The sequence below is a fragment of the Pagrus pagrus genome, assembly GCF_965226575.1.
Source record: "Pagrus pagrus genome assembly, chromosome: 7".
In the NCBI taxonomy this organism is placed as follows: Eukaryota; Metazoa; Chordata; class Actinopteri; order Spariformes; family Sparidae; genus Pagrus; species Pagrus pagrus.
This window is the reverse complement of record NC_140191.1, coordinates 3,671,567-3,697,189: the sequence shown is the minus strand read 5'-3', so window position 1 is coordinate 3,697,189 and position 25,623 is coordinate 3,671,567. Positions and strand designations below refer to the sequence as shown.

Sequence of the window (25,623 nt, the reverse complement as noted above, 5' to 3'; positions counted from 1 at the left end):
TTTTTTCCTCTAAAAATAACTTCACTCGCATTATTGATGGAAAAGACAACAGTTTAAAAAAAAAAATTCAATTACTGAAGGTACCTTCATGTAAAACATAGTATTTTTCACGGTCTGATAAATGCACTGCACAGCTTCTTTACAAAATCCTCTGTAGTTTATACAGTGACAGAGGATGTAGTTTGCTATTAGCCTTAGGCTATAACTTCTGTATTGTTTTGTTTACTTTTTTTCTCATTTTTATTCGGATTTTATGAGGATATTGTAAAATATTACTTTAAAATGTAGTTCTTTGTTTGGGCCTTTCCTTGGCAAACTCATCAATGAACAGTCTTTAATCAACACTTTTCCAAAACGTTTGAATAAATGCAAGTTAACTATAACCCACAAAACTGAAACCGGATTTTACCTACAAAATAAAAGCGTCAAATTATTACTTCCTTTAAAACATTTAATGAACATTCATTATTTTCTATCAGGACACTTAAAAAATATCCAGTGGACAAAGTGTCCTTGTTACTTAAAGCAACGGTTGATGATGACATTATCTACTGTATTTTTCTCATGATTCTGTTCGTCGGTCAGAGTTTGTTTTATTCTGGAAAGTCCAACCGGAACACTCGTGTTTCAACCTTCCGCAAATTATCGTGTCGGCGCCATTTGTGATTCCCAAGTAATAAATACAAATAAATTACTGAAATTAACCAACGTCGATCAGAAAAACACTTTCTTTACGTTCGTTTCTGAGGCAAGTATATCACGAATAAAGTATTTTGTAGCTAAACACACAGACTTGTAGCTAAGAAGAGCTAACAGGGTGATAAACACGAATAGCAACAGCGCTATTAGCAAGTTAGCTATCGTCAGTTAGGCCAAAATATGCTTGTAATGTGTTTGTTTTATGGTCTGAGACATTGTTCGCTAGTAAATATCCCTGAGGGAAATGGACTAATGATACAGCTCATTTGCTATCCGCAACCTTTACCGGAAAAAAAACCCAACTAAGCTAATTAGTTTGTGTTAGGTGTCAGATTGTATTATTATAGTTTGTATACGCCGTGTTGAGTTAAGCTCTCATTCCTGTAACAAAACATCTAATATTTTCATATTTGCAACAATTCAACAGCATTCTTCCATAAGTTTCCCTCCTGATACCATTTAATGTGCACACCAGGTATATGGTCAACTAAAATTTCACTTTAAAGCCAATTTCAAAGTGCTTGGATGACCTATTTAAATGAATTAAGTTCAGTGATACTTTGGCTAAAGTAAATGAACCGAATACTTCTTCTACCCTGAGATGATTGAAAAACAGACAAGCCTAAGTTTGTGCTTTGTAGTTATAGTAGTAGTAAAAGTAGTAAAAAAGTAATCCAGGGCTCGTCTTCAGATTGGTTGTTTAGTCCAACCAATGGTCCAAAACAAAGCAGCACATAAATAAAGAATGGTGTGCATTTCCTGCTTGATCATTAGTGAAATGATTAAATTGTTCATCTGTTAAATTGCTAATTTTCTGTCTTTTGTCTCCAGCATTGAAAGTTTTCTAATAAACTGGAAGAAGATATTAAATCATGATTTTCTGAAGTGCAAACTTAAAGCTTAACTTAAGAAAAAAAAACTGTGTGGATAATATAATTTCCACAAAAAGAACAATACATAGATACATCAACTTGGGATCAGTCCAAATGTTCCTCCTTGTCTCGACTGTTGTCTCATCATGGTGTTTCTCCTACCTGCCAGCAGATGTCACTGCTGTATCCTGGGCAGCAGCATGAAACTGGACAGGATGATGATGTCAGGGCTCAGATGGCCAATGGGGCTCTGCTCGCCACAGACTGGGTGAGGTTGATATGGGTTAATTATGGAATAATCTTCCAACTAATCCATTATGAGATGAGTGTGAATGCTCATCTGCTTCCAGGAAACGGAGATTGTCGGCTATTATTGTCGTGTTGAACTTTGTCTCCGTGCAGTGGCAGTGTGACAGAAACGCTGAAGCCTCATATCGAGATCAAAAGACCAGAACAAGCAAGAGGAAAATTGAGCAGACACTTTTCTGTATACACTTTCTGTACACGTACAGGATATCGTTTCTGCCTGATCACTTTTGAAAGAAGATAAAACAAACTGAGTGGCATGTAGCAGCAGCTCAAGAAGGTTGCTGTGTAATGTGCAATGAAAATGATCAGTTGCAATGCTTCAAGACAAATTGGCACATTAAATAAACTTCACGAACCTGACAATCATTTTCTTGTTTCATCTATTGATCATTCGGTCTACAAAATGTTCGAAAACAGCAAAAGTTCAAAATTCAACTCAAGGGGATGTCATAAAATGTCACATTTTGTCTGACCAACAGCCCTAAGCCTTTAAGATATTAATTTACAGCCACATAAGACAAACAGAAGCAGCAAATCCTCAAAACTGAGAAGATGAAAAATGATTCAAGTGATAAATAATTAATTTATTATCAAGATAGATGCCCTTCATTATCTGCCGATTTTACACCGGCCCCTTATAACTGACTTTTCTGAGCTTTTCTGCAAGCACAGATCATTCTTTGTCTATCGAATGTATTTTTTATTATTGTCTCTATATGCCTATTACAATAATGAAAATTTTATTTTATTTTATATTATTTTAAAACATACAAGCTCACATCAAAATTCCACAGGCACGTCCTCTGACTCTTATTATCATATCTATATATAACATTCATTTATAATTTACTGCTCACAGGCTCTGTGTACACCACTAATGCAATTTCATTTAACTCTCTTCCGTAATGCCACCTGTATCTACTAAACAAGGACAGATAACAGATTGAAGGGTGTCAAAATTAATTACATTTAGAGCAGAGTTCTGCGGTCCATCTGTCAGTGTGGCACATTTTAGAAACATACATTCATAGAGTAGCTGCACCGTTAAAGGACACATGATTTGCTGAATTCATGCCACATTCACATGATGTCTGCATTTTAAAATATGGGCAGAAATAGGAGCTTTCACCTCTTTAATTTTTTACAACGACAACTTCATTTATATGTATGAATTCAAAATCAATCATTGATGAAATGAAACAGATTTGTCACTCGTTTCCTAAGTAAAGCTGACTGTGTGAATATGACAGATGATAATTCAGATTTCTATTAACCCAGGGTGTCAACATTGGTGGATTAGCTGTCCCCTGTGCTGTAATGTATGATGCAGAGGAGGGGGGAACTTCCAAGCCTTTGACAAACTCCTGCATCAGTCGTAATTACACAGAAAAAACTAATGTGAAAGTTTTTCTTTGCTGGCAGTTTGTGTTTGCGGCAAATTGGACATGAGCAGACTTAGAGATGTAGATGTACTGTAGAGGAGTTTTATTTACTTTTTAGCCTTGTGTTTCATTACATTTTGAAGGAATCTAAGTAAGTAATCTAACTCTAACCCGACGGAGGGTTAGAGTTAGCTGTGGCTCAGGGGTAGAGCCAGTGTCTTGTTATCAGAAGGTCGCTGGTTCGATTCCCCTGGTCTGCATGTTGAAGTGTCCTTGGGCAAAATACTGAACCCCAAACTGCACCTGGTGTGCTGGTCGGCACCTTGCATGGCAGCCACCACCATCATTGTGTGAATTGCTGTAAACCGCTTTGGACAAAAGCATCTGCTAAATAATATAAATGTTAGGATATCCATCTGCTGTATTTTATTCATTCTGTTTTATGTCATTCTCTCAAGAGTCCTCCAACTTTATGGAAGATAAATACTAAATCACTTCTCTTTTAATGCTCTTCATCTAGTCCTCCTTGGTATCAATTACTAACTCAGCAGTAGCCTCCAACTCAGATAAATTAGTGCTGAAGTCAAAGACTTGAGCTTCTGACCTGAAGATGATAGAGATTTACTTAATCCTTTTTTCAATAACCAGTATCGAGTTTCCCTCAAACACTGAATAAAAGCTGTCTGAACTCAGCGGGATCCAGATTTGATGGTGTTGAACTGTGTGAATACAAACTTTGATACTTCATGTTAAGTGAAACCAGATAAAGATGATGAAAAATCATTTCACAGATCTCATCACCTCCAGCTGCTCCTTTACACATTTTGTTCCCTCTTTCTCCTCTTTTATTCTCCAGTTGGGCTCGTCGTCACTGCACATTGCCACCCAGTACGGTCATCACTCCACCGCAGAGCTGCTGCTGCGTGCCGCTGTCATCAGGGACCAAGGTGGATAAGACCCCTCTTAGCATGGCTGCTTCAGAGGGTCACTCCATCGCAGTGGACCTGTTAGTGCGGGTGAGAAGAGACATCTGCTCGGTGTATGTGTATGAAGAAGATCATATTACACGTATGTTTTTTCACGTTGTAAAGATGATTGATTCTGAGCTCTAATGATACACAATATGATTTTAATAGATCAAAATCAGAACAACAGCAGGAGAGCTCTACCACCAGTGGAGCCAGCAGTTAAAACAACATAAGTCAGTCAGTAGAAGAGCGAAAAAACATATTTTCCATTAAAAAAAAGCCTTTTCTTTCAATGAGATATACTCTCCAGTTCTGATATAACTGAAGCTATAGCATCTATGCTAACCTCTTTAGGAGCCGCCATTGTTATTTTCAAACAAACAGTCGCTTCCCTTGCTGGTCATCACACCTAAACCACGCCCACAACCACCTTGACTTTTTTAAAATCTTTTTTTATTTTTATTTTTTTATGCAAGATCACATACAAAGTGCAAATCCAGCTACCTCGCAGCGTTATTCTCCTACATCAAACTGGAAAAAATATTCTTGGACCTGGCTTTGTACGTGTGGAGGATTGTCTTGTTAAAACATGAAAGGACCAAACACACACTGTTGCTATAAAGTTGGAGGCAAACTACGGTCTAAAATATGACTGTTTGTTGTTGAATTGAGAATATCCTGAAGTGGAAGTAAGCGGTTTTGGCAAAAAGACATGAAAAACAGCCCCAGACATGTGTCCACATACTTTTGGCCAGGTAGTGTATGATATGAGATTGATCATTTCCTAAATATTTTGTACATTTGTTATCGGTGACCCTGGTTTTAGTGTTTGAAATTGTTTCTATGTGCAGCAAACAGCCCTCAAACAGTTTTCTAGTTGCAGACACACAAACACGTGAAGCCTGTCTGGTGTTTGAGAGACTTCAACATGAGAGACTCATTTTTCAACCATCTAACACCGTTTTCGACATTATTAGATTGTGTACACTCCACCTTACCTTTCAGACGTGCCTGATCGCAGACATCCGTTTTCATCACCTCCCTCGGTCTCCCTCTCTTTTGTGTTGTTTTCCTTTTCCTTTTCTGGCCACCGGGGGGCGCACTGCATCTGCGCAGAATGGCGCCAACATCAATGCCAAAGACATACTGAAGATGACAGCGCTGCACTGGGTGGCTCAGCGCAGCCACAGGGAGGTGGCCGAGCTCCCGCTGAGGTACGAAGCAGACATCCACTGCCTCAGCAAGTTCCACGAGACGCCCTTGGACATCGCCATGGATACCGGCAACACTGAGCTGATGATACTGCTACAGGTGGACGGACGGAGGATGGGGACGTGAGACACAGAGACACTCGGGGGGAGAGAGAGAGAGAGAGACAGACACTCAGACAGAGTTGAGAGAAAAACAGAAAAGGGGCAAAGATGAATCAGATGTCAGAGTGAGACAGACGGATGAAGGGTGGGTGAGACAAGGATGGATGAAGACAGAAAGAGAGAGAGAGGGGAAAGAGAGGAAGAGACACCCTGAAGATGATGAAGGGAGGGAGAGGATGAAAGGGAGGAGAAATTGATGACAGGGAAAAATAGATATAGAAGGACAGACAACTGAGAGGGGAAAAGAAGGGTGAGGCAGGCAGGGAGGAGGACAGACAAGCAGAGACGAGTCAAGTCGGGTCATCTCTGTTTCTCAAACACCAAACACGTTGTTGCAAGGTTATTAAACAAGATAAGAGAACAGGAGACACTCGGAAAAATGACCAAGCACATTTCAGCCAATGCAGGTAAAAATGAAAACGGGGAGGAGAGGCGGCGAGAGAGATGGACAGATAAATGAAGGCGGGGAAGACAAGGAGACATGGACGGATGAATGAGGGGCTTGTGAGCGAGGCAGGGAGGCAGAGAGATGGACAGAGATTAGGGGGGAGAGCGTGCCCGACAGGAGGGGAGAGAAGAGGAGAAAAGGGGGAGGCAGCCGTGGAGATTAACCAAGAGACAGAAAGAGGAGGAGAAAAGTAAAAAGAAAATAAGAAGACGTGAAGTGTGAGACTGCAGGCGCAGACATGTTTGCACGGTGCCCCTGTGATTTCAAACATACGCTTGATGTTTTCTAAGTGCGACTCGCGAAGCTCCGGTCGGACTTTCACCGGCGTTGCTATGGTTTCAGTGGCCATGCAGCCTCGCTCTGCCAGACAGCCATGTTGCAAACAGTTCTTACCATAACACCCGTATTTAGACACCATTTCACATAAGATGGGATTAGGACCTCATCTTTGAGAACAAACAGGATCCACATTAATAATTAAAATAACAGAACTGTGTTTGAGGATTATGTTGAAATGAGCAGATGCAGTATTTCAGAAAAATGAGATTATAATAGGCCCACATGCTCTCCTCCAAAGGGTTTATGTAAGAGAGGTGTGTGTGGGCCTTCAGGTGCTATGTAGGCGGTTGTAGTTAGTGTTAGATAACGCCTCTCCCCGGTCATGACTCTTCAACTAGCCAGGATACAGATAGTAGGGCCTTGAGCAAAAAAGCAGCTGGTTGACCCGTACAGAAGTGCAGTGACACGTGTTTATGAAACATATACACCCACCTCAGCCATGAGTGTGAAATGCTCCCCTGACGTCAGAAGTTGTGAAGGATGAATCACCGTTAGTGCAACATGATAACTCACCGCTGTGCTCTGATGAGGTAAAAGCGAGACAAAAATGGAAAATGTGAACAAATGTTTGTATCCCACCCGGAAAATAATGACATTGTTTCTCTCTGTCATTAAGTCTGTGCAGATAAAAATGTCTTCCTTTATTTGAAATCACTGCAGATGCCACAACTTCCTCAACAGCACTGAAAATGAATCACTAATGGCTAAACAATTTGTTTTAAACCTACTGCGGCCATCATATTTTATCCACCATTAACTGCTTGATTACTTTGAGCCGCAAAATGGGAACATCTCACCACAAATGACTCTCACACCTGCAGTTCTCCAGGGCAAAAACTGTTTAGCTGTGACTCTTTCTAATAGAATGAAATTAGCAGCTAAAAGTGTCATTTCCAATTACGTAATACTGATATACTGGAGTGATGTCAACTGAAGACACTAACACCAGATGACTGCTCTGTTATCTTTTGTGTAAACCTTTGATGTCAGTTTCAGACCGATGAAAATGGAAACAATAGGCTCCTACTTTATACATCAAAGCCTCCCAGTGTTTCATTTTATGCCTTTATGTCATTTTTTAATTGGATTACACATTAATCTAAAATGTAGTAAGAGATGAGAAACTTTATTATGCCACTTTCTCCCTCAGAAGGGCGTCAGTGTAAATGTCAGTGTAAAAGTGATGAAAAATGAGGATTTAGGTTTTAGTTCTTTAAATTCTTACCTAGAATGATAACCAAGAGGTGATTTACAAAATGAAAGAATGATCTTTAAGCCAAGATTTTGGCTACAGTGCATTTTAGAGCGCTTTTAATCAATAATTAATCAATCGAATCCACAGGTTATTGTTGTTAGGTAGTTCCCCACCACTTTATGGAGCATTTTAGTGTCTTTCAGCTAATTCTTTTAAAGTTATCATCCCCTCTTACTTTCTTGCTTGGTTTTTGGCTTCTGCAGGCAGTTGTTTTCAGTGGAAGCTCTAAAAACCATCTGTACACAATCTGCTCAGCACCAGACAACAGATAGATACTAGCTGGTGAACATAGTGGAGCATTAAAAAGCTTAAGAGCAGGATATTTTTCCCAGGAATTGAATTAGAAATAAAAAGCCAAAACAGAGTAAACGTTGGACTTAGATTCATCAGGTGGACACAGACTCATCTCTAAATGAATGCTAATGTTGCTCTGTACCTGCTAGGGTCTATAAACAATTGTTTGATAACAAGTAAGCCAACTTAGAGGGTGATAATAAGTCAAGTTAGTTAGGGCCCGAGCACGTTTTACATCTCTAAATATTTTTTATTAATTTTTATATGTAAATATTAGCGTGTTAGCTCAATAGCTTCCAGGTCACGTGATCAATTGACTCAAAATCATGTTGGGATCATGTAACTACACTGGCTGCATGAGATACGCCTCTTGTTTTTTACGTTTTACATCTCTAAATATTTTTAAATAATTTTTATATGTAAATATTAGCATGTTAGCTCAATAGCTTCCAGGTCATGTGACCAACTGACTCAAAATCAGTGTGGGATCATGTAACTACACTGGCTGCATGAGATACGCCTCTTGGTTTTACGTTTTACATCTCTAAATATTTTTTATTAATTTTTATATGTAAATATTAGCATGTTAGCTCAATAGCTTCCAGGTCATGTGATCAATTGACTCAAAATCATGTTGGGATCATGTAACTACACTGGCTGCATGAGATACGCCTCTTGTTTTTACATTTTACGTCTCTAAATATTTTTTATTAATTTTTATTATTTTCTATTAATTTTTATATATAAATATTAGCATTTTAGCTCAATAGCTTCCAGGTCGTGTGATCAATTGACTCAAAATCATGTTGGGATCATGTAACTACACTGGCTGCACGAGATACGCCTCTTGTTTTTACGTTTTACATCTCTAAATATTTTTTATTAATTTTTATAAATTTTTATATGTAAATATCAGCATGTTAGCTCAATAGCTTTCAGGTCATGTGACCAATTGACTCAAAATCAGTGTGGGATCATGTAACTACACTGGCTGCATGAGTCATGGGTCACCAGATTTGGCCCGTAGCTCGTTACACGAGTATGTTAATTCAATACTACAACTGCCCTCATGTGCAACACGATAGCTCAGTAGCGCCCCCTAACGCCCCCTTATGGCTTTTCCCATTCATTTTTTTTCATTTCTACGCCTCGTACTTTATTTCACAAATCCTACAGATTTAACGCCACAGACTTCACACTCACTAAATATCATCTTCAGATCTTGATGATGACACCTTGTCAAAAGCTTTTGCCTCCGATATACATATGTATCATGACCAGACGCACAAAATACCCCTCGGTACCGAAACCCTCAGTCCAACAGGAAGTTGGCCACTTTGGTTCACAGCGGCCATTTTGTCAAACTTGAAGCCCCGCCTCCTACATGCACATACACTAACGAATTTCGGCACGCATAAGTATCGTGACCAAACGCATAAAAAAGCCTCTTGGACCCACAACCTCAGTCCAACGGGAAGTTTGCCATTTTGGTTCAAAGTTGAGATGTTGCCGCCATTCCACCCATTTCCATGGCTCGTACTTCAATTAACTTGCCCTACAGATTTAACGCCACAGACTTCACAGTCACTAAGACTCATCCTCATACCTTGATGATGAAAAGTGGTAAAAAGCTTTCGCCTACGTTATTCCTGGTGGGCATGACAGTCTGAACTTTCAATGCTTGACCACTGAAAGAGCCATGTCAATGTGTGGTGTGTGTTGGACACAAACTGTCCACTAGGTGGCTATGTTGTGTTGTGGGTCAGCCTGATATCAATCAATCAGACGTCATTTATATCGCACATTTAATACAAATACAATGTAGCACAAAGAGCTTCACACAATAAAAGCAAGTACAAAAAAACAGAAGTGAAACCAAAAGACACACACACACACACACTTTCTCTAACACATAACACATACATGCATTTCTGACAGAAGCTTACTGAGGCGCTGTCTTTCGCTCAGCTATGTGCTGTGACGACAAACATCATCCAATTTACATGACATTCACAGGCTGTTTTCTCCAAATCATACATTACAACATGACATATAATTGATGGGTGAGCTCTAGGGCCACATAGTGGACAAACTTGCCCTCTGTATCTGCCCTCCGACGGCGCCACGGCCCGACGTACGTGGGGGGGCGAGGGCCCGTTCATCGCTGCTTGCAGCTTTAATTGTGTTTACATCTTGTTTCCGCTGTGCCCAAGTAGCAAAAAAAATTATTCGAGGTTTATGTGCGTGTTATTTTCGGCCCCTGGAGTCCACTCTCTTGTGCAGCAAATCAGTTTGTAAATTATTATTAACTGCGACAGAATTCAAAAGCTTTTCTTTTGTGTTTGCACAGGATGGCATCCAGAACCAGATACATATAAACCCAGATTCCCACTACATCATCCCGGCAGGTGGGCCACTCAACCCGTCAGAACTGATCACCACCACCAAGACAACTGCAGGCAGGCAGCACACATGCATTCATCACTTGTGTTAAGTTGCAGTGATTAAGTGCAGAAATGAAGAGACAGAAATGATGAATCAAGAGCAGATGGCAGGTATGCGAAACTCAAATTTGTGCAGGTGGGGAAAAAACGAAGTCTCAGGAGACTTACTGTGTTATCTCCAGAGACGTATAATCACATCTGACAACAAACAAGGAACACCTGGAGTGAACGCCACCATCTAGAACAGAAACAAAATGGCAGGCAGTTGTAAGAACAACAATCAAGATCCACCCATTCGTTCCTTTCATTTCATCCATACATGTTCATTAAAATCTCAACGTGTTAAACTTTTGTTTGTTATGTAACATTCTGGTTCATTTTTGTACAGCAGCATAATGTTGGGAGTAGTTGATGGCGGCAGCTGTTATCTAACAATACAAGCTAACTGTTGTCTTCAGGCAAGACAGTAGACGGGTCGACCGCTCAGAATGTGGTGGGCGACAGTGGGCGGAGGGTCATTACCGCAGTGACGGACCAACGCGGCAGTCTGCAGCCAGCGGCCCTGGGCAAGCAGTTCATCGTCACCCTGCAGGGGCAGCAGAGCGAGTGGGCTATCAGTGCTCTCCAGTACCCACCAGGACCTAACTGAGAACAGGGATGGACTGACGTCATAAAACAGATTTAAAAAACAGCAGACATGTACCAGAAATTAACACAAGAAACGCATCCGCAATCAGCCAGTTAGCTTATTAAAATTCTACAGACTTTACTGTGACACTGCGGAGAATTCAAGCAAAACAGAGGCACTGAAATTACATAAGGAGTCTCTTATTTATACCTGCTGGGACTCGTTCTGGCAACCTCGGGATGACATTGCGGTTCGCTTGCATCTTGAATTCAAACACGACTCAAGTAAAAACCTTAAAACAAATCCTGAATACATTTTACTGCGAGTGGCAAAAAGCTGCTTATTAACAGGGGTTTATATGTGATGGGAGGACAAAAAGGAAACGGATACATGAAACATCTTACAGTAAAAATGTATGAATATGGCAAATACCTTATTCCAACATAGGTCTATGGAGGGAAAAGGAAAATAAAACAAGTTTATCGTAAGAACAGGTACTTTTTAACTGTATTAAGTTATAACTATCATATCATATCATAACTACATCAGATAGCATCACTAGATTTTGTTCCTTCAACCGTCCTCGCTTATAGTAATAGCTCTACCAAAAGAATAAGCACCCCAGTTAATCATATATATATTTTTTATGAATTATTCAATGTATTATGTGTTTACGTCCTTCTTCCCGACCTGATCTGTAATGAGGGCCCTCAGACTGTGATGTGTCACTGTGCCTCAATGAAGGTGCACAGTACGGACAAAAGTAATCATGAAGCAATTACAGTAAGAGCACTTCATGCTCTCTTATCCAGGGTGACCTACAGTGAACAGATAGGAGCTCAGTGTTGGGCTCAAGGACTCTTATACAGAATGCATGGCAGTTGATGGATACAGCTTATCGTTTCTGGGAATCAAACTGGTGACCTTTATGTTTATAGAGAAGCCTCCTTAACTGCTAAGCCACCATTCATCCAGTTCTTTTACTATGTATTATTATGGGGAGAAAACTAAAAGCAGGTGAAAAATGACATGTCCCAAAATGGCTCTCTCCCTGAGCCACTAACATCATGTGCAGACTGCAGATACAAGGTGATCATTATTCAACCTTTAAACATGGCAGCATTAGAGACATTTCTCACAGAATACATTTAGGAGCAGGTCCAGGATTTTGAGCCAAGAAAACATTTGGTTAAGGGGAAAAAAGCAAGTCTGTCTCTCCTCAAGAAAAGTGCAGTCAACAATAATAATTAATTTGGAACGGGGTTGTTTTCTATCATCCATACATCCATACACTCCTTATTGAAACTGTCAGGTGACATTTGGGGACATTTTGTTTGCACCTAAGGACTTTAGTCAGGCAGCCTGTGGGAGGAGGCAGGAAATCTGACTTTTAAATCTGTTTTAGGGTAGCCTGCCATCGCCACACCAATTTGCAAATGCAAATTGGTCTGGAACCTCTCAGTTCATTTTTAGATTTCCAAGGGTTATTATCAAGGGGGCATGAGCCTAAATGCCACTGGAGGCAGGTGGATAGACCTGCAACCGACGAGAGCAATGAAACATTCGATCCAGCACTGAGCTAGTTATTGTGATAGCTGAACATGCACAGCTCAAAGATTATTTATAACAGAAAGCCTGTTTACAGTCTGGGGTCTGAACGACTTACTGTAGCCTACAGGCGCTAGTGCACTGTGCCACGACAATAATTGTCACACACATTATGTGGGACTGGTCTAATAAAGTCTTGAGTGTAATCTGTGTCATTATACATTAAATACATTTTGAGGTATTTTCATCATGAGCCTGGTGAATCATCGCTTTAAAATGTAAATACAAAGAAGTATGTTATCAACTCGTATCACCCGTCTTTTAAAACTGCAAAGTCTGTCATTGTCAGGGAAAATGAAATGCCAATTCTGTGAAATGAGTTAAAGTTAAAAATGTTTTGTAGCGGTAGTATTATTCCAGTTCACCCATGTTTTGTCACATTGGGGGATCTATATCGGCTGTCAGTGGAGCTTTCTCACAGTAACTATTTTTAATGAAAGATTTCACAACGTTTCTCTCATAATCGTTAATTGTCGTGGGACAGCGCAAAATTAGACAGTGTAAAGGAGTCCTAAAAAGTAGGACGCCTCTGTTGCTTTGATTTTACCATTTTTAATCTGTGCTGTGAGAGTCTTCCAATCGCTGAAGTACTCTAATAAAAATGCCTCGTTTTTGGAAAAACAATTCTTATGTAATTTTTTCTCACTGAGGCAATGGAAGGCACCTAAAAAGGGTAATGCTGTGCAAAAAAAAACACTACACTAATTGGCATTGTATATTCATGTATATAAAAATCCAAACACTACCTAGTTAATATTTGCATGTGAATTTATGCAGTCATTTATGTAAATTGTCCACATTATTTTGTGCTGCAGCCAGTGGAAGCACTTATCCTCCAGCTGCGCTAGTGAATCTCTCCAGTGGTCACCAGTAATGACTGTCATTACACTGGGCAGCTCCCAGTGGCCAGCAGTCGGACAGTGTGGTGAAAAAATATCGTTGCACTCCTAAAACCCTTGAAATGTGGGCACAAACCGGCTCAGAGGGAGGCGGAGCTGGTGTTTGATGTGATGTGTTCTCCAGCAGCTGTCTTCACACTGTAAGGACTAAAGCAGATTGTGGCTGACATGAATCTGACAGACCAGCTCCGAACGAAGGAGACGGATCACATCACCCCTGTTTTATCCTCCTCACACAGGATGCCTGTAATTTTCAGAACGGATCTCAAATTTTAGCTTTAAGAGCGCTACATGGCCTGAGTCCTCGCTATGTTACGGAGCTTTGAAGGTTGTGTGAGCACTCACATAGCCTGACATCACCTGGCGGGGGCCCTCGGGCTGTCCCAAGGAGACCAGGAGTGACAGCACCTCATCTGTTAGGGCCCGAGGCCCAGAACGACCTGCCTGAGGAGAGAACGGCTAGTAGAATCAGTGATGTCCTTCACCTCTTAAAATGCAGCTGCACTGACTCTTGTCTTCCTATTTTGTTTTCATGGGGGGATTTGAAATACCCCCTTACACAAACCAGTTCAGCAGACTTAAAACAAAGACTTTCAATGCATGGCTCATACTGTTGCGTTGGAAGTTCTCATCTCAACTGAGGTGATTTCTGTTGTTGTTATACTGGATTGCATTATCGTTTTGTCCGACCAACCATCTATATACAATATACGATATAATTTATTGTCCCTGTGTGGAAATTTGTCTTGGACTCAAATGCTGCGCACATAAATGCCTCCAACTTACAGTAAAATAAACTACATCAAACAAAACAGCACTAGCTGTGTCAGCCACAACAATAAAAGGCACATACCAAATATTGCACTCACCCCATGGTAAAACACTTGTTGTATAACCCATAATTAATTAATTTGCAATGAAAAAAAGTCAGATAAAAGTAGCAAAACCTCACATTTAAAGAACTGGAACCCACAAATATTAAGCATATTTTCGTCATGAATTAAAAATGATCAAAATTGTTGTTGATTCATTTTCTGTCATTCAATTGTTGTTTTAGGCACTTTTCTTTTTGTGCAAAAACCTTTATGCATGCGGGCTGTATATTTGAACACAAAGACACAAAGCAATCCAATATTTCTCTGAAGGCTGGAGACTTGAAGCACTCTTGAATAATGCTGGCAATCATCTTTTCTTTGGTGCCAATGTTCCCTGAAGTCTCACACGATTCGTCACCGAAATAGTCGGCAGACTTTTGTAAACGTCGCCGGCTCTCGGGAATAAGAGGAATCACAGCTAAAAATCAATTATACACATATCAGTAGTTCCTCTCATATCCTCACGCGCAGCTATTCATGCTCACAGGGGGAACAGTCCATTCCAACCTGTTCAGAGACCATTAAATTAACTGGAGGCTGAATAGTGAAATGGGGCATTTGGAAAGGGAGTGAATTCAGCATAAGGCGTTTGAGCGTGCACAGCAGAGAATGAAAATAATTCAATTATCAGTGTCTTTCTTTTAATATGAGTCATGTTGCATAAAGCATGACTGTGATATTGATCCATAATGGGTAATGTTCCCGGCTGCCGCTCCCACTGGCTGTATAAGTGCGTGTTTAGATTGGATTATAATCTTTGTTTGGCAGGAGCTAATGAGATTTCAGTAAGAGAAAATGAAAGCTTTCAATTCTAAAATGATTTGTTTCTATTTTGGTTATCGCTCAGAATGATCAGAGTTTCAAGCCTCTGAGGTGAAATATATAGAAAAACAAAAGTATTTTTGGTTTTAGGAGGACTGATAGCTCCTAAGGTGTCAGTGCATGTGTCATTCTTGTCAAATGAAGGATGTCTAATCACTCCTCTCTTGTGTTTCCTACCTCCCAGACGATTGTCTTCACTACTTACAGCTGCCTGTGTAACAAACTGGTTTCCTCTGTGCCAGCATGCACTGTGCGAGCAGCAGCTTTCTCAACAAACAACGCATGTTTAGTTCTGCTTCCACATAACAGCCGTTATCAGCCGAGGATGGCATCCACGCCACTATTTTGACTTTTTAGAAATGAAAACAGTGAAAAGGTTTTAGTAAAGACGTAGGTTGTCTCTCTTACATAATAATCCAGAAAGCGCAGACTGCACATTTCTCCTCTGTGGGATCAACTCGCATTTAAAATTCTGATCCGCTTCAGCTCACGGCCCTCCCTAAAAAAATGGGGGAGAAAAAAACCAAAAAAACCTGTGGATGTCTGATATCAGCAGAATTATTAAATAACACACAACAGATTCTCTCACAAAACAGAATTCACTGGTCGATCGGTCCCACGTTTTGCTTCAATGTGGTAAAATGATGCAGGTTTCTCAGGGAGGCATGCAGCAGATGATTGCATATCAACATATTCAGCGTCGGTGTCAGGGAGATTGTTATTCTGCATGGCGTTCTGGAGGGTCTCGGCTCAAAGAGCAGCCTCGGCCTGGAGCCTGGAGACTAATGTGTGTGTGTGTGTGTGTGTGTGTGTGTGTGTGTGTGTGTGTGAGTGTGTAGCCAGACAAAGTGTCTGGGTTCACAGAAAACCAATCGAGACACCTGCCGGCGCAAGACTGCCTGCCGCTGATAAAACAGGAAAAGAATATATCGGGCCTCCGGCACATACGGTCGCCTTGAAAAGGGCAGTGTGGTTTGGAAGAACCATTTTTTTCTCGGTTCTCATCCATTTTTTGTTTCTCCTTAACACCTGCCACTTTTGCCGCCTGGTGAATGAACCTTATAAAATAAAACACATTAAAAAGGCAGTTTTTCACTCTGATCATTTTTATTACTAAAAAAACGTCGGCTCCAGGCGAAAAACAGATCGAAACAAAAAGGCTCCAGTACAGACAGGAAATAGCTGCTTGAGCAACTGACCCACAGCTACAACATCAGGATTAAAGCACTTCACCATTTATCATGCACGGAGAGAGGCAGGAAATACATGCGAAAAAAAAAAAAGGAACACATCACCTCAGCACAACATCGCAAAACATCTGCGATAGGTAGGAAAAGGCCACAGCAGATCACAAGAACATCACATGTCGTCGAAAGGGTCAGAGTTCACTTCCTGTCCCGGCAGGAACAAGAGCAGGGAAGGGTTTTTTTTCTTTTTAACAGGTTGTATGACATCTCCGTGAAGTGCAAAGACACAGTCGCATCAGTGACTGGCTGATTTCCCCAGTGTCTCCGCTACCTACGATACTGTAAACAATCTACACTATAAGGCGCACAGTTGAAAAATTTGCCCAACGAAAGAGCCACAACATCAGTTCATAAAGGGTTTGATGAGAAAATGCATCATCTTCAACACCAACACTCTGCAGATCTGGCATACCAACTGTCAATATACCAACTGCAGGCAGTAAAATGCTGTTTAAGTTCCTTTAAATGGGCACTACACACAAAAAAACAAAGACATTTAAAGACAAAAATTCATGAAACCCATTTTCTTTCATTTTTCCTAAAACATCAATCTAAACTTTAGTTGTTTTTTTTTTTTCAAATTAGGCACACGGTACAGCACAGTAAACGTTTTTTTCTTCAATACCTCTTTTGGTCGTTGACATCTAAAGACGTGGACACCGCACTTCCTTCCAAGACTGAAAGGACAAATTGTTTTTTTTATCACACACACAGAACAGTTACAGTTACTCACTGCTGGCTTCTATCTGTCAAAACCTCTCCAGAACATTAAAGGGACTTTTCCACAACTGTTTCCTTCTTTGTGATTGCCTAACCCTTGAAACAAGTCTTATCTAACTGTCTAGAAGGAAATGACCACCACAGAATATCTTACAAAGACATAAGGCAATAAATTCCTCTCATAGAAGAATTCACCACAGTCACACAAAGTCTTTCAGACCTCTAATTCGTGTTTGTCCACAAATGAAGACAAAATACGCTAAAAAACGAAGACCTCAACAACCTCGACTATTTACTCTGCAAATTCTTATTTTTACTAACTGCTTTAAACACTGATTGTCTACATTATCGATAAAAATCTAACGACGTAAACATGATAAGATGTAAACACTGTTTTTATCCAACTGGCTTGGACCGCAAAAGATATTCAACCCTGTGAGGAGATGTGAGAAAAGTCTTCCACACATGAGATGGAGGAGGAACGAGGTAGTCCACAAGAGAACTGATGCCGGGGGAGGGGAGTTATGAGTAAGTGGCTCTGGTGCATCACTTGGACTTCATGGTAGTTTGATCAATAATCTTCATAGCATAGTTCTGGTTGTCATGTTATAGTTGAGAATTTTTCTGATTTGGCAGGGAGAAGCTGTTGAACTCTGATTAGCCGACAAGCCGTTAAAATTCTTCTCAGTCTGAACTTTCAGAAGATTTCCTGAAAGTTGTTGTTTTCCTGATGAATCAGTAGTCATTAGGGCCAAAGTGCTTTTTTTTTAGCATCAAATTAGTTTCTTATTTCTATTTTTTTTTTTTTTCCAATTTGTACACCCGCAGGACTCCTCAGACGATGCGATAATCAAACGTGTCCTTCTCAGTGTGGTCTGTCCAGTTGGATGAGGGCATGCTGCGGTACGGGTCCAGCAGGATGCGAAAACAGCGTACAATGAGCAGGGCCAGGAAGATGAAGAGCAGCAGCACGAAGACGAATGCCGCCTTCTGCTCCAACGTCAGGTAGGAAGGCACGTGATGGCCGCCGCCCGACGAGGACAGCGTGCTGCTGAAGAGGCCCTCAGCCATCCTGGGCACATCCATGCTTGATCGTCTCGGCTCCAGCTCTTTGACGGTTGCTTAAAGATTTTGGAGTGGAAGAGGGGCTCAGCGGATAAGACCTGTGAGAGAATCCAAACAGACGGATTATAGTGGAGATCGTGTCCTCTGCGGTTTGACAGATGAAACAGAAAAACCAATATGTCAAGTTAATGTAATCGTAAGAACAGAAAAAGAGTAAAATAACAGAGAACAACATAACAAAATGTGTCTTGGACCAGAACAAAGTGACGCTCAGATTGGTTTATTTTCGGAACTCCAGGCAAAAAGCCCGTTCTGTGAGTAAAGAAGGCTCAGGGGACTCCTTTGGCCTTGAATTTCTGCTGCTCAGGGGGTTTGAAATGGCACTTTGGAGTTTTAGTTATTCGGCATTTATTGGAGGCAACACTGAAGGTAGGCCTGTCACTGTTTTCATTAAAACACAGCCTGCTATTTGAAAATTCAGACCCTGACTTCAACAAATTATATTCAAATGCAACCAATCTGTATCCGCAAATCAAAGTCAGTGTCACCGTTTCATTTTAAGAATGGATTACCAACCAGATAAATGGGGAAACTGTTTTGTGCTAATGCAACTGAAGGTGACACTTTACAATTCACACAAACAGTACACAAATATGGAAGAAACAAGCAAAGAATTAATCAAGAATGACTTGATAATGAATCGTTGATGATTATGACGCACTAGAGAACTGACTAGCAGATACTATATAAATGAGTCATTAGGTAATAATTAGTTCATAAATATCCGTGAATCAACATGCTGAGTATGTTCTTCATTAATTTCTCCTGATTAACTATGATCCAGCTGCTGAGTGGCACAAACTAGTAACGACTCATTGATTACAAATCACTTTATAATAAGTTACTCTTTTTAAGCCCCTTCAAGTAAAGTGAAACATAAAACTAGTAGACCTGAAGAAACCTCTTGGATGAGAAGTGGAACGTCTTCAAAAAACTGAAACAAGTCCAGTTTTGCACCCCCATTGATTTATAAGTATTAGTATAATACTGAGTAGTTAATAAGTAGACTCATTAATTACTTATTACTTAATCATTAGTTACTCTTTTTGCACCCCCCAAGTAGGGTGACAATACCAAGTAGTTACTAAGTAGACTCATTAATTAGTTATTACTTAATCATTAGTTACTTGTGTGCCCCTCAAGTAGTGACATAATACTGAGTAGTTACTAAGTAGACTGATTAATTACTTATTACTTAATCATTAGTTACTCTTTGTGTGCCCCCTCAAGTAAAGTGAAACATATTACTGAGTAGTTACTAAGTAGACTCTAACTACTTATTGCTTAATCATTAGTTAATCTTTTTTTGCCCCCTCAAGCAAAGGGAAATATGATACTGAATAGTTGCTAGGGATACTCATTAACTACTTATTACTTAATCATTAGTTGCTCTTTATGTGCCCCTCAAATACTGACATACTACTGAATAGTTACTAAGTAGACTCATTAACTACTTATTACTTAATCATTAGTTACTCTTTGTGTGCCCCTCAAATACTGACATACTACTGAGTAGTTACTAAGTAGACTCATTAACTACTTATTACTTAATCATTAGTTACTCTTTGTGTGCCCCTCAAGTTAAGTGAAACAGAATACTTAGTAGTTTGTGGTTTAAGGAAAAGGCCAGTGATATTATATATTTGTCCTACGGTCAACCAATCCCATGAAAAGACCAAAACAAACAATGAATTTCTGCTAGTAATAAGTATTGTCTGTGTATCCCTCTGTGCCAAAGAGCTCCATTGTTGTCCAAAAACTATTAAAAAACACATCATTGAGCCTCGCCGTTGCACTTGAGTGACGTGTTCCTTCATTACCCCAACACAAACACTCCAGTATATTTTGAGTCAGTCACACATAAACTGTCCCGCTGCCAAAAAATACTCACTAGAGCAGCAAATGTGTATCAATCCAGAGTTAAAAATAGTCCCAGACAAATGCACTGTTTACTCATGTTTGAGTAACATTTGCTTAAAACTACACAGACCAGCTGTTTTTGGTACGTACTGAGCCTTTTAACTGGACTCATTGACAGTAAGAAAAACATACAGTTATACACACATTACCCAGAAAGTCGGGGAAACAGCAGGTTAACAGGCAGAAGATTTTGCCTCAGTCCAGCCTGGCAGGTTAATAGATTTGCCTGAAATAGATTTGTACTAGCTCCTGGTCACACTGGGCTAAAGGCATAAAAAACACCTTTAAATTCAAAAACTTGGGATCAATTCTTGTTTCATACAATGCATGTCTAATATGTTAATGTAGTTTGGTAGGATATGGCTAAATTAGTTGAATTAAGTTATAATTAGATTGCAGAGTCAACTTACAAGGACTTCAGACAGGTTAGTCAGTTTTAGTTGCCTAGGCAGTGTACTCTTTAGCATTGGACACAATTTTCTCACAAAACACTTCCATTTTACCAAAATGTGGTGAAATGTAGTTTGAACAGGAAGAGCAGCTTGCGGCTTTCTGAGTGGATCATTTGTTCTGGCTAAAAGAGGCACAATACATTGAATTTGGAAAAGATCGCTGGCTTGTCTGTTCTATAAAAAGGGTTGAGGGCGTGGGGGGATTCATCAATCCAAATACAGCCAGCAGGACTGTTGAGCGTTTTTTTTTTGTCTCACTTGCTGCAAACCAGTTTGATATATAAATACAGCAGGGTCCAAAAGTCTGAGACCACTACAGTTGTTCTGTTTTTCATTTCCAGTGATAAAACCAGGTTAACAAATTTAAGTCAAAGGTTGAACATTTGAACATTTTCATGTATTTTAATAGCTCAGTATTTGTTATGTCCCCCTTTGGCTTTGATGACAGCATGCACTCGAGCTGGCATGGACTCCACAAGTTTGTGCAAAATCTGATGACTCGTGTTATCCGAGCATGATTTGACACAAAGCTCTGCAAGAACTACCTGAAGTGGACTACCAGCCCAGACTTTCCTCTGCAGAAAACCAAGCGTTCTGTGACATCTTTGTGGAACATGCTGGGAATACAGGTTTTACACAAACTTGTGGAGTCCTTGCCAGCTCGAGTGCATGCTGTCATTTGGAGCAAAAGTCTGTGAGACTGCTCAGACATTTAAGGTTGTTTTCATGCTTAAAGGGATTTTCTGCCATTTGTCATTTCTGTAGCTTTGTAGCTTTGGACATGAAATATATTCTTTAACATTTGTTAATACTTAATGCCTCATAAGTGAGTTCAAAACTAAGTCTAACCAGAGGAAGCAACATGAGTCAGATGCAATTATCTAAACCAAAGTTTCCCAAACTTTGTGGCTTGTGACCACTTAGAACAAAGTAATGACTACTATTAACAGCGGCTAATTTAATGAGAGGAGTATTTTTGTTTTCCTTGTTTCCTTCGAGTATTTTATAAAAGACCTAAAACAGAATGGTGGGTTGAAGAAACGGTCCTGTTTTCCTATCCTGCTCACCTTCTCACAACCCTCAGATTGAACTTTTCTGAACCTTTTATCTCCAGACGGGAGGTTTAGAATTTGACAATTCTGCTGCGTCACCAGATCTTCAGGGTTTTATTTCTAAGTAAAATGTATAACTAAATAGGAGCCAAAATTAAGAAAAACAACACTCAAGTTGCTGAGTGTGTCCTTGGCTTTTCTTGAATGTTGAAAAACTTTCTTAATTGGCTCCACTTATCATCTTCAGATCAATTAGATCATAACCAGATTATCAATTGCCTCCGAGAGATGTTTGCGTAACCCAAACACCAATCTTTTCGGGTTGTGTCCTTCGGTCACGCTTCTGTGAGCGTGAAGGGCCGTCATACAGACTGCCAATCACATGGGAGGGGTTGCTGGATGTTATGAGACGGCTTGAAGTGACAAGATGGGCAGGAGAGCTGTCTCTTTCTGCCTTTAAAAAAAAACTGAAAAAAATCCTCTGTAGGCAACTCTCAGGAGAGAGACAGAGAGGGAGCAGCCTCCAGCCCTGCCTCGCTGATCAGCAGCCTGTAATCCATCACACTTAAAACTCAAAAAATGATATTTCACAGCAGTGATTCATTGCCCTCGCTGTGAAAAATGATAAGGAACGGGCATTTTCTCTTTGTCTGCTGGTCTTCCAGCAGCGTTTACTGTCAAATCATAATCTTGTCCTCCAAGGACACAGTGAGGTTACGGAGTATTAGCACTCTGAAGCCAGAAATCACTCACTATTTGTTAGCAGGTTATGTAATGTACTTCAAAAGACTCCCCAACATTTACATCATCAGCAACTCTATGACTAAGTACTCAGAGTTTGGAGCTTTACTTGACAGTTGTGCACAGAGACACACGAAACATTTAATCTTCCCCTGACAACTGTAGAGAGAGAGAGCAACACTTCCCATTTCAAAGTAAAGTCTGCACCGTTTGAAGAGCGACACATTTATCTGTCTACTTCGCTCATCAGCAGCTACGTTTAAAAACTTCTGTAAACCCAAAATAGCCTGCAGATGACAGGATAAATACACTTTGTCTGATTTCAGATAGTGACCAGCATTGTATTAGTGCACAAGCTATTTTTGTTCCAGCTGTACGGCATCAACGACGGTCGCTGTGGTGAGGAGATGAAACAGTGTCATTAAAATCAACAAAGAAGTGAGTGTGATACGACACGGAGACGAATTTAGAAATGAAGCCAATTATGTTAAAAAGTTGATGTTACCTGCAGGGCTGAGTGAGTGTGCTTCGTGACTATGACTGATGAAATGGTTTAGGAGAATTAATTCGACTTTATTTTTCAGCATGTTGTCGACCATTTCACGATATAAAAGGTCGTGACTGCAAAGACGACTGCTGAGTGGCTACAAAGGAGTTTTTGCAATGTAAAAATACAGTATAATAGGCAATTAAACACTTAAAACTGTAAAATAAATGGTCATAAACATGAAAAGTATGTACATATTACATATATTTGTTTCTCTCTTTGTCTTATTTATTATACTAAGTCTCCTATAAAGTCTTTTTTTACAGGGAATTCCACACATATTGTTTGCGTATGTGACAAAGTAATCCCTGAATCCAGATAAGCCAAAACATATAAGCAAGATTGTGTGTGTGTGTGTGTGTGTGTGTGTGTGTGTGTGTATCAGAGGAGGTGATGTGAAATGGTTTAGGGGAATTATTAGACGCCATTTTCCAACAAGTTGTCAATCATTTCATTATACAAAATGACCTGTTCTATCACATGACTGCAGAGACGACTGTCGAATGGCCACTGAGGAGCTTTTACAATGTAAAAACACACTATAATAGGCACTAAAACACTTGAAACTATAAAATGAATGGTCATAAATATAATAAAATTTACATTTTACCCATGTTAAGTCTTTTTCACAGATAATTCCACACATATTGTTGAATCCATAAGCCAACACATGCTCACATTTCAATACAAAAACCAGTTAAACTGATCAAGATTTAGAAAACTGTCATTTCCATGTCTGTGTGTATCAGAGGAGGTGAAATGAAACGGTTTAGGGGGAATACTGGATCATTTTTCAACAAGTTGTCGACCATTTTATGATATAAAATGTCCTGTATTAGCAATGATCATCTCTGCAGTGTAAAAATACTAAAATATATATATATATTATTTATCATACTGATCACGTATCAAGTCTTTTTCACAGGGAATTCCCCACATGATGTTTATGCATGATGTGACAAAGTCATCTTTGAATCCTTATAAGCCGACACATGCTCACATTTCAATACAAAAATCAGCTAAACTGAGCAAGAATCTGACAATTGCAATGAAATTGATGTTTAAAAAAAAAGATTGGAAAAAAACATACATGTTTTTTCTAAAATGTATGTTTCTTTTCCTAATTCTTACATTTTTAACATAATTTCCAATAATCTTCTATAAAGAATTACATATTTTCATGTGAAGAAAATGGGGGGTGAACATCACATAATTACTACTTTAGGTGCAAATATGACGCCATTCTGCATTAATATGCATTTCACAAACGTATAAATGTAGGAGAATATGAATCGTCATGCTGATAAAGTTTAATTTATTTTTCCTGGTCCTTCAAGATGCATGTAATCCAATTGTGATCAAAGGTAGACACACCCGCAGCTCCAACAACGCAGGAAGGCTCAACAACAATTCAATGCGAAATGAGAAGCCGCCATTTAAATGAAAATAAAAAAATAAGATACTGCACATGATCTGTCTGCTGCTGCTTATCTGCTGCATCTGTGCATTGTACTGAGCCGGTATATGATCAGCTGGACTCCTCAGCGCGCACGTGGATGCATCAAAAACCTGTTTTTTTTCCTCCTCTCCGGTGCGTCTGAGGGACGTTTCACACCTTCACAGCACAACATCAAACAGACAATAATAAGAAACCACAGGTGAAGGTGAACGTGGTCGCACGAGCCGCCTGCAGGTGAGAGTGCCCGAGTCTGTCAACACTAACCTGTTGTTATCAGAGGGGGAGCTCGGGGATCTCCGTCAGCGCTGGCTCTCCATCTCCGCTGGATACCGACGTGTCTGTTCTCTTTCTCACCGAAACAACAACAACGTCGAGCGGACACGTCCTCTCAGAACCGCCGGGCTCCTCACTTCATGACAGGAAGGGAAGAAAAATCCTCCTTTTTTTCTGTCTTTGCTGACTGAGCCGGGCAGACCTCACCCTCTGCTGCTGCTGCTGCTGCTGCTGCTTGTTGTCTTCTGCTTCTTCGTTTTTTTTTTTTTCTTCCCGTCCTCGCGCGCCGCTCATCCCCGCAGACTCACACGCGCAGAGATGTAGTGGTACCCCTACCCGTCGCTACTGGCAACCTGTTGCCATAGCAATCCTCCAGGTAGGCTATATATGTTGCAAGCTGATGAGGGGGGGTGAAAGGTGTGGCCTTCATGTGATATATCTGATATCTGCAAATCACTGATGTGACACATGAACACTGATTTAAAGAGAAGTAGGTTCATTAAAAAACAGGCTCGTTAAGAAGTTTTGAAGTGGTTAAGAAACAGTTAGTTTAACACTGATGCCTCTGTGTGACCTGCATACTGTAGGCAAACAAGACCATCGGAGACTAACATTGCTGTGAAAATACCTCAGTGACTCAGGTAAACAAGCAGTTGCCTCAGAGCTGAACATATAAAAAAAGAAAAAAAAAAAACTATAGACAAGAGGCTCCAAGATTGGATATTTGTTATTCACCTGTTGTCAGAATAAACGGAGATCGCCTCCAAAGATATCCTGGCCTGGTCGTCTCCGTCAAAACACAACGCAGACTAGACTAAAATCAGACTAAAGGATTCATGGCCCGCAGACCGGGGGAGCCCATGTTTACATTT

General features: G+C 40.1%; 2 protein-coding genes across 3 annotated transcripts; one reads left to right on the top strand and one right to left on the bottom strand.

Annotated features, from left to right (window-relative positions):
- Positions 1 to 644: 644 nt before the first annotated feature.
- LOC311259769 (ankyrin repeat domain-containing protein 61-like) lies at positions 645 to 10,376 on the top strand. Its single transcript, XM_084357087.1, has 5 exons — positions 645 to 748; positions 1,744 to 1,839; positions 4,119 to 4,278; positions 5,347 to 5,564; positions 10,290 to 10,376. The coding sequence occupies exons 2-5, from the start codon at positions 1,772 to 1,774 to the stop codon at positions 10,315 to 10,317; spliced, it is 474 nt and encodes a 157-aa protein (XP_084213213.1). The 5' UTR covers positions 645 to 748; positions 1,744 to 1,771; the 3' UTR covers positions 10,318 to 10,376.
- Positions 10,312 to 25,077, bottom strand: LOC311259770 (cortexin-3). Of its 2 annotated transcripts, XM_084357089.1 has the most exons (3): positions 24,743 to 25,077; positions 18,005 to 18,345; positions 10,312 to 10,392 (listed from the first exon to the last, which is right to left on the bottom strand). In XM_084357089.1, exon 2 carries the CDS (start codon positions 18,266 to 18,268, stop codon positions 18,017 to 18,019), a length of 252 nt encoding a protein of 83 aa, XP_084213215.1. In that variant the 5' UTR covers positions 18,269 to 18,345; positions 24,743 to 25,077; the 3' UTR covers positions 10,312 to 10,392; positions 18,005 to 18,016. The 2 variants fall into 2 exon arrangements, with proteins under 2 accessions (XP_084213215.1, XP_084213214.1); XM_084357088.1 differs by lacking the exon at positions 10,312 to 10,392 and having other exon boundaries at positions 16,280 to 18,345; positions 24,743 to 25,074.
- Positions 25,078 to 25,623: the final 546 nt, after the last annotated feature.